The sequence below is a fragment of the Cucumis sativus genome, chromosome 2 (genome assembly GCF_000004075.3).
Source record: "Cucumis sativus cultivar 9930 chromosome 2, Cucumber_9930_V3, whole genome shotgun sequence".
Taxonomy (NCBI): Eukaryota; Viridiplantae; Streptophyta; class Magnoliopsida; order Cucurbitales; family Cucurbitaceae; genus Cucumis; species Cucumis sativus.
This window is the reverse complement of record NC_026656.2, coordinates 10,535,484-10,545,554: the sequence shown is the minus strand read 5'-3', so window position 1 is coordinate 10,545,554 and position 10,071 is coordinate 10,535,484. Positions and strand designations below refer to the sequence as shown.

At 32.6% G+C, this 10,071-nt stretch overlaps 2 protein-coding genes across 2 annotated transcripts; both read right to left on the bottom strand.

Moving 5' to 3' along the window:
- LOC101221494 (AT-hook motif nuclear-localized protein 20) lies at positions 1-967 on the bottom strand (the record flags this gene model as incomplete). Its single annotated transcript, XM_011650858.2, has 1 exon — positions 1-967. A coding segment is annotated over one exon (834 nt), but the record flags the coding sequence as incomplete, so codon positions are not given.
- A 3,795-nt stretch (positions 968-4,762) lies between these two features.
- LOC101220789 lies at positions 4,763-7,995 on the bottom strand. Its single transcript, XM_011650857.2, has 3 exons — positions 7,824-7,995; positions 5,671-7,703; positions 4,763-5,067 (listed from the first exon to the last, which is right to left on the bottom strand). Exon 2 carries the CDS (start codon positions 7,576-7,578, stop codon positions 5,833-5,835), a length of 1,746 nt encoding a protein of 581 aa, XP_011649159.1. The 5' UTR covers positions 7,579-7,703; positions 7,824-7,995; the 3' UTR covers positions 4,763-5,067; positions 5,671-5,832.
- Between the last annotated feature and the right edge of the window lie 2,076 nt (positions 7,996-10,071).

Below are 10,071 nucleotides of genomic sequence, written 5' to 3'. Positions count from 1 at the left end.
TGTATTAATGATATGAATGTATTGAAATAGAGATAATAGAACTAAACATTTTGTAAAATTTAAAAAAAAAATAAAGAAAAAAAAAAGAGCATGAAAATTCATAAGAGAAATTTCAAAATACAGTAGAGTGAAATTAAACAAGAGATGGTCTGTCATGAGTCCAAGCATAGCCATCGAGTGCATGATTATTATTATTATTCGGTGGAATCAAGTCGTAAATTGAAGTTTCGATCCGAGGATAAGGCAGGGGCTCCTCCAGTTCTCCGGCACTCGTGGTGGCGGGAGAAACCTCTCTTTCTTCATAATTATGATGGTGTTGTAAGGGAAGTCTCTCATAAGTTGCATTAGCAAAGGTAGCAGCAATCAATATTACAGGCCCACCGGCCAATAGTGGACCCACTACCGTCCCTCCAATCACCTGCCCCTGGCCGCCAGCCAAGTATACGGTCAGCCCGGTTGAACAGGGAGGGTCTCGACCGGGAAGAAAAGACCCACTCACAGACAAAATCTCGAACCGGCCACGAAGTTGGATCACTGCGCCGGAACCCGCCGATTGCCTGACTGTTACGTCCACAACCGTACCGCTGCCACTGAGAACACAAACTCCACGTTGCCGTCGGCAGCAGAATTGGTTTATGCTGTCCGCGACGTCGGCTCCTCCCACGATCTCTATCACGTGGGTGCTAAGCGTGTGAGGGCTGTCGCGGGTGACGATGATTGGAGATTTTCGTTTGTTTTTTGATCCCGGTGGCCGCCCTCTCGATCTGCGGTTTCCGACCTCCACACCCCCACCCTTTGCCTCATCTTCTTCCTCATCTTTATCTCTTCCACTGCCGTCGACGGTGGTTGATATCGGGGCGGTGGTCGGAAACCCCACCGGACTGACCCACCACGGATTAGAATTAGCCAGATTAGCGAAAATTGAGAAAGGGAGCCTAATTGTACAAATAAATGGAGGATTAATTTTTCACAAAAATTGAGGGAGGGAGAGAGAAAATAATTGTAATTAATAATGAAAAAAGTATTAATTGGGAAAGAAAAAATGAGGTTATTTATACACAAAATAGTGTACGGCAATCGGAAGTTTGATTTGGAAGTGTGATAAGTTTTAAACATATTTTGAGGAATTTTGGGTTGAACAATTATTTTGGTGAGAGTGAGACAATCCTCATTCCTCAAGGTTAGTTTTTTGTTTCATATCATCTAATTAATTCATAACAATTCATTATTACTATTTTTTTAATTATATAAATATATTATTTACAGTTAATATATCTCATTTTGTACCATTTTTTCAATTAAACTTACTTTGATCAACGTAAAGTGATAGATTCTTTTTTTTTTTTTTTTTTTTTGAGAAATAAGTGATCAAATATTAATTAATCAATGAAATAATACAAAATTCAATTCAAACTCTTACCTTACTTAATTTGTGTTGTCATATATAAAATTGATACATTAATTATTTTATATATTTAAAAAGAGTTTTCTAAAAAATATACACAGCAGGAAAACAAAAAAAAAGGACACAAATCCACGGTAAAAAATACCAAAAATGTCCTTATCGACAAGTGATTAATTTGCCGTTCTTGCACATAATATATTTGATACACGATCTTGTACCAAGATCTTTTTTCTTCAAGATTTCTTTGCTACACAATCGTTTAGATTTAGCTATTTGTTAGAACATGATCGTTTTCAAATTTTTCAAAAATATTTTTGGTATACAATCGTTTTGATTTGGCTATTTTTTTTATACACGATCATTTATATTTGATACATGATAGTTAATTTGATACACTATGTTTTTTAAAAAAGTTGTATACGCATTTAGATTTAACTATTCAAATTCCAACAATTTTGTTTTCAAAATCTTTTATATTTGGTAAATGATCTTGAACAAACAAATAACAGTTTGAAAAAAAATAAAAGAAAAATTGCAAAATAGAGAAAAGGACAAGAAAAGAAAAAGAAAAACAATAGAAGGAAGAAAATGAAAAGAAGGGCAAAATTGAAATATTTTACAAAAATGGAATATTTAAAAAAATAGAAGAAATTGGAAGTTTTGTTATATTCATCCAAATTTTCATATTTAAAACTCAACCGACATTTAAATCTTCAATATTTAATATATGGTGTAAAAATATGGATTTGATCTCTACATTGATTTACAAAGTTGGGAGAGATCACGTTGGAGATGCATCTCCGACGCACCCATTTGAAGAGGGCAAATGTGAGAAAACTCTCAACTCATTACTTAATGCATCAAATGATAGTGGAGAACTTTCGACGCTTTATTAAAGCATCGACACTGGTTGGATATAACTCCCGACTCAAATTTTAGCACCGTGGGAAATTATCCTTTAAAATTCTAATTCCATCCAATATTTTCTCTTCTTTCTTTTCTTCTTTCTTTTCTTCTATGTTTTCCTCAAACGTCTCTCTCCCTTCTTCTTCTCTTCTTTTCTTCTCTTCTTGCTTCTCCTTCTTCTTTTCTCTTCTTTTTCTATTCTCTTCTTCCTTCTCCTTTTCCTTTTTATCCTTGTTTTTTTTGTTTTGATCTCTCTTTATTCACAAATCTGAAAATAATCTGAAAAGAATGGAAAGAGGACACCGCATGCTATCGTTACGAATGTTGTAGGGATCACAGGTCATGGCAAACCAGGTGGTACATTTTTTTTTTCATTTAACTTTGTATTGTTTGTTCTTTATTTTATGATTTTGTGATGAATCTGCATTTTGGTTCATATAAAATGGTCTTCTAAGACAGTTTTGCAATTTTAAACTTTAAATGAATTTTTTTAAAAGTAATATTGATTTAATTTTTTTGGTAAGGCTCTTTATGGATATATAATGCATTCCATTTAATAATGGAAGGTATTTTTTTTAAAAAAAAAAATAAGAACTTCCGATAAGATTAAGCGTCAGAACATCCAACACACATCTTCAGACGTCGTAATCTTGTAGATCGAGAAAATATAAATATTTACAACTCGTGTAACCAAATAAAAAAGTTTGACTATTCTTTTTTAAATATTTCATGTTTATACTTCATTTTTATCATCTTTTTTCTCTTTTTCTGCCATTTTTATTTTGTATTTTTGAAATAATGATTTTTTTTAATCTATAAATCTAGTATTATTTGGTTCAAACTCGGGTAACAAATATAAAAGATGTTAAAAAAGATTATTAAAGCTCAAATTAGGCGAGTGATAAATTAATGGTGCAAGCAAATATTTTTTTGTTGTGGGGTTGTAGTTTTTTTATTTTCAAAATTGTTTAAATATTTTGCTTATATATATTTAAAAAGAAAGAAAAAAAAAACCCTTGAAAGCATAAATTTGAGACCAAAATAAAATGAACATAAAAATTGGGAAAGCAAAATACTTAAATTGAAAAAGAATAAAATATCAAAATGGGATGAAAAGAAAAATGATATATTAAAATTGAAGAAAAGAGTTGTACTCTTCTTAACCCAGCCATTGTTACTTAATTTTGAGTGCAATAATTACTATTACAAAAACTGAGGCTTTCATTATTAGGGATTCAATAAATTTGGATATTCATCCAATCAAACTTAACTTTGTTTTTTAATTTTGTAGTGTTCAAGAAAAGGATATAATATGTGGATTTGTAACTCAAACAAACCATTAACCAAACTCTGTTCCCTTTGGTCAAATATCAGAAATCTTTACTGCCCTTTCCAAGACCACTGAATAGCTATGCCTCTATGCCTATATGTTTGAGTTACCCATTTTAGCCCATTTTTTATGGGCCCAGTGTGAGATGTAGCCCAATATATGAACTGGCCCAACATGTCATTTATTAGTATTAATAATGGACACTTACTTTTAAGTTTATAAAATATTGAAAAATATCATATAATCTATATACCATGATGGACCAAGATTGACTGCTTTCTGTATAAATAGAGATCATTAGTGTTTCATTTTGTAATTGTTTTAAAAAATTGATATATTTTGTCGCAAGAATTTAATGGAAATAGTTGTGAATGTAATCCTTATACTATGATAGACCATAGTAATCTACCAACAATAAAAGTTTATAGTTATATTTACAAATTTTTTAAATATTTACTTAATTATTATTCCTAAAATTGTATAATTATTTATTGAATGGTCACACTCCGATGGAGATTAAGAGGTCCGTTTTAATTGATTTGTAAAAAAATTACTCTTTCTTTTATTAAATCTCTTTTGATGAAAATCGTTTAAACTACACATCAACAACTATTTGAGTGATTACCAAATACTTTAATTGTTTAAACTAAACACTTAAAAATGTATTCCAAATACAATCTAAATCTTTACAAATAAAACCACAAATAAGCTTTTGACAAAAAAAAAACAAAAGAGATCTCCTAACTAAACCTACATGAAATGGAATAGATTTTTTTTTCTTTTTGATATAGTGTGGTATTGAAGACAAATTTGTAATGTGACAACAAATTTGATGAATTAAAGTTGCACATGGCAACACATTATGAGCACCCAACTACATGGGCAAATGATATTTAAGGCCACAATGAATGCAACTTCATAACCTAACCATCCCATTATGGCTGCACAGATCTGTGAAGCCACCACATTCATTACTTCCAACTTTAAGGAAACTTTGGACCATTTTTTATTTCCTTACTCTTCATTCACAAAATGAAATCTGATTGAATATATAAACATGCTGAATGTAAATAGATTTATTATCTCTAACATGAACTACCAAGATATTTCAGTAGCTAATATAGTGCAACAATGTCCTGTAAGAAGTATATTTCATTTCATCCATTTGATTTGGCATATGATGTTGACATGGTTGTGATTTAAATACATCAAGCTACTGTTTTATATTTAAATTACAACCACCAGAAAACAAAAAACAAATTGTGGGATGGGGCAAAGTTGGGGAGAAATAGCTACTAACTGTATGATGTATAAGCAAGATGCTGGAGTTGGGGATCAGGAGTTTTGAGCACCAAATTCCCTTTTTCCATCTTCATTTGAAAGATTCAGCCTCGTTACTTAATGGAGAAAAACAGACATTTTCCACCTGAAAAGCAAAAAGCTGTAGCTTTTCAACAGATACTTAAGTTTCTATAAGTTCATGACCAAACAAAAAACAGTCCCAGGAACAATAATCAATGTAACAGACTTGGAAGTGCAACATATAGACAGTTTGTAGACTGAAATAACAGCAAGATGAACTGATGTTTTTGCTACATTGCTTATAACCATGAAATGCAATGGTTATGTGTTTAAATTTGGAAGTGATCAATAAGACATCGGATATATCAAGGCATGTCCATGGAACAGGCTGGTGGGTGGTGATAGCTTCCTCATCCCTACCCCACCCCTCATTTATTCTCAATCTTGAAGATATTGGGGTGGGGATTCCCTACGGAGATTGGGTTCTCCATGGAGAAAATGAGCATGCATGAATATATCAACGACCGGCTATAAGTTGCTAATATATAACCTGTGTCAAGCTTTAAACAACATGGACGATCGGATGTATGTCAAGAAGAAAGATGAAAAATCGCAATGTTTTGAAACTAAAGTACTCAATCCAACAAAGTATATAGAGATTCCAGAGGTAGGACATGTTTCATTTGGTTAAGGATGCAATTGAGTAATTTGGATTGAACATTCATACCTCTCAACAGCAAACAATGACGAATTGAAGTCCCCATCAATCATGTCTTTCAGTGTGGTAAAGCTGCTCAGTATTCACAATTCTATTGAACTATCATTCCTCTAAATGCACTGTGTAATAAACGAAAGAAAATGTCTACGCCTGAAGGCTGTACCATAGTCTTCAAGTAAGATACGAATCTTTACATTGCAACTGCCACTCCATACAATCTTCAAAGTCGAAACTACTTGCACAATCCAGCAATGCATTTTGCTGATGCTCGTAGCGGCAAATATAATTCAACCCAACAAGAAGCTCACAGATGGCTTCCTCCGTCTTCTTTCGATCAGCAAAATACAGAGTTTGGATCAGCAATACATTTGTCCGAGTCACAATCTGATGTTGTTCGAAATTACGCTCACTTTGCCATCTAATCATGTTGTGTGCCAATGGGGCGAGCCAGCTCAAGATCCCATCAAGAGTCTCTTTCCAATCATGGGCAAGAGGAGCATCATATATGGCCAGGTTCTTGACATAAGACTTCAAATGTGTTTTCAGGGATGATCTTAAACTTGTTGGTAGCATCTGATACAAATCGTCTCGAGCTTCTTCGCCAACTAAATGAGGATAACGAAGTAACTTTTCTATGACAATGATGATATTTGCATAATGCAAAGCAAGTGCAGAGCCTCCAATGGTTGAAACTGGTGCATAGACAGATAACCTGCTCTTGAAGCCGACGTTTCCACCACTGTTAGACATCACACTTTTTGCTTGTCTTTGATCCACCCCAAATGGAACAGAGAACTGCACCTGACTGAACGAACTGAATTGGCTGGAGCCACTGTTCCTAATGCTACGACCGGAGATTTGGCAGCTTCGATCATCATGGTCAACATAACTGTCCTCATCCTCATCATCCAACTTAGAAACTGAACTACTTAAACTAAGGCAATCCATGAGAAGCCTCCCGGGATTTGTTCCACAAGGGAAATTGAAGTCGTCAGGTGTAAACAATGGAACCTCTCCTCTTCTTGAGCTAATTTGGGACTTAAAACTTGACCCTCGTCTTGGTCCAATGCCTCTCTCCACAGACACACGTTTCGACTGCACCGACTCTGCACCAATCTGAACATGATGATTCACATCATTACTTGAGCCATTCTCATTCACATCCTTTTTCAGAAAAGGGTCCCCAAATACTAAATGAATCCTCGCATAAACTGTACAAACAGTTCTCGCCAGCAGTTCAACAACCTTATCATACGTTTGGTTCCAAAGAGAAATATCCTTAAGATGCCCCACATCTTGTTTCTGCCATATAAGTTTCTGTTCGTAAGCCTTTCTGCTCTCTTCATGCTGATTGTTCTGAAACTTCTTTGCAGCTTGTTCCAATTCATTCAAAACCTCCATTTCAGTGTACAAATTTGCCGTAGCATTCACATACCTCTCCATTTTTCTCATCATCCCCTCCATATCCTTCACTAAAAAACCCAATTCCTTCACATTTATAACTCCATTAATGATATCCAAATACACATGTTGAAACCCCTGAAGCGCAGGTTGAGAACACTTCTTCCCAAGCCTAGAAACCACATTAGCCACTCTATTTAAATCCTCAATCTTCTCAGCAACCACAAGCTCAAGAAGATGAACCTCATCAGAGGAGACAAGGTTTTTAACTCCATCGGAGCTCAAGATCTCGTTCTTGAGCTTCGAAATGGCAGAATGAGACAAGGATTTATGAAGGTAAATCGTTTTGGACATTACATTAGCAACTTCAAAAGAGAGAATACCGATTTTTTCCTTATGACTGCCACCGATATCTGGTTTTCTAGAGTTCTTGTTCTTAGAAGGTTCAAGGAGGGCGTGTTTGAGATTAGCACTAACCTGGTTCCCCATTTTCACAATCCAAGGCTCTGCAACCATTGCTCCTCTTCAATTCGAACAGAAACAGATCTGGGAAACAATGAAAAAGCCAGAAGAAATTCACACTCTGAGAGTAATCTTGGAATGGTCAAGGAAATTAAGCTCAACCCAAGTGACCTGCAGATCTGAAGAAGAAGAAATTAGAGCAACCCCATTACATGTGTTGAAGATTGGGCGTAATCAAACAGTTGGGAAGTGGAAAATAGGTGGTGGGGTTGCATTAGTGAAGAGTATGAGATGATTACTGAGAGAGAATTCTGAGTTCGAAGAACGGCGCCGAGCACTTCATTGAGAAAACAAAAAGAAAAACTGAGAAGAGAGGGAGAGAGATTGGAGGGAAAAAGAGGGTGTCTGTGACTAATTTTGAAGGTCAAAAATGGTGGAACAGTAATGTATTTGTTGTAAATTCTACCGATTCGGTACATACTTTTGACTTTTTTTTTGAATTTTTTTTCCAATTTGCAGATTGGAAAAGGGAAAAAATAATGATTTGTTTTTTCAAATTGGAATATATCAATTTGATGATAAATTAAACATTTATCTTATTCTTATTTCATCAGTTTATCAAAGTTGTTTCAAATTTTCAATTTGGTTGTTAGTTTCATGGAGAGGGGTCAACTTAAAAAAATCAAACCATAATAATTTGGATGATTGTTTGTGTAAAGATGTCAACTTTTTTCTTTTTTGAACAGTGTGTCTTTATGACTTAGATTAATGAGCAATTAACAATTGGAAAGTGATTGATTTGGTTCAACTATTCCTCACATTTCAACCCTTTATACTCTTTTTAATACAAATTTCTTTCTAAAGTTCTAATTCATCAAACCCACCTTGACTTTAAACAAAAATTGATGAAATAAGTTCTTAAACTTTTAAACTTTTAAGCTTTCTTGTTATTGTACGAATTCTTTTTAAAATATAACAAATCGATAAAATATTTACACTATATAAAACAATTTTGAAAACATAAAAAGTTCACAAACTCATAATGAAAAATACAAAAAATATCTCAATCAACATACGATCATGTAGAAAATGATACATAATCATGTAAGTAGTATCAACATCGACCACCAACATACGTGTAGTTCTTCTTCTAAATGGTCATAATACACGATAGTGTAGAAAATGATACACAATCGCATAGTTCTTATTAACCCTTAATTATGGGAAAAATACTTCACATAATTCTTCTTCTATGATTATGATATGCAATCGTGTAGTTCTTTCTAACAATGGAAAAACGCTTCAAATCTAAACAATCATGTTGACATTACTAAACAATTATGCTGACTAGGTAAACGATTGTTTAGGTCATATCAAAGAGATATTTAAACGATCGTAATATTTATGGGAGATGGGCTATAAGAAAGAAAGAAAAAGTAGATGAATAAAAATAAAAGAAGGAAAATATTGAAGAGGAGCTAAAGAAATAAGTAAGAGAAGAAAAATAAATTGCAAATAAAAAGAAGAAAGAGAAATGACGAATCATTAACAATATCAATGACAAAACTGGAGTTTATGAAAAATTTCTACCAAGCTTAGTAGGTTTTTTAATTTTGTTATTACGAATTGTAAATATTGTAGTGTTTTGTTATATTCATAAAAATTAATCTTTATTTTATTTGAATATAAGAAAAATGTTCGACAAGTCTTTAGGTTCTTAAACTTATTGATAAGACTTCAAGAAGACGTTTGGTGCACAAGTTGAATCAATAAGAGCGAGAAAAAATATGTTAAAATGAATAAATTGTATTTAAGGTGTATAGGTGTAAAATTGAGTTTATGATAACTTGAGTTTAATTGAAATATGTGAAAGTTATAGACAAAAATATGAATGTGTAGTTATTTAATAAATGTGTTACACTCACTAGTAAAATTGAATTGTTTACGCCAAAGTCATTAAAAAGTTTGTGTACCAAGCAACCATGTATTCGATGGATATCGAATTTTCAATTTAATGTCTAATAGATTATTTTTCAAATTTTCTTTTATAAAATCATGATTGAAAGTTTAGCATGAAATATAATTAAATAAAAAATAAAAAATTATTAAATAATTTTAAAAATAAATCATGATTAAAAAATGATTGTAAATGAAAAAAGGGTTGAGATACTTGCTAAATATAACAAAGTTATTTTATAACGTGTCTACGTATATTCTAATATTTATAAAATCTGAAACTTTATTATATTTTTTTAATATTTATTATATGTATAATAAAGGGGAGAAAGGGATCGGTATAATTTCAATTTGAATGGTTTTTGTTTTTATTTATTTATTTGTTGAGAAGGGTGTATAGTTGGTGAGAATTTAATTGCAACAATTTTACATAAATACATATTGATTACATTAGCCAATTTTTTCAATTTGTTGTCTGACATATCCAAAGAAGCTGGAAATTTGACAATGATAAATGCCCAACACACACACACACACCAAAGTCAATAAAATTATATTGGAATTCTTTTCTTTCAATGTATATAATTTTGT

Bases quoted from the DNA above. Each gene is read 5' to 3' on its own strand.
- LOC101220789 (XM_011650857.2), bottom strand. From the start codon at position 7,578: ATGGTTGCAGAGCCTTGGATTGTGAAAATGGGGAACCAGGTTAGTGCT.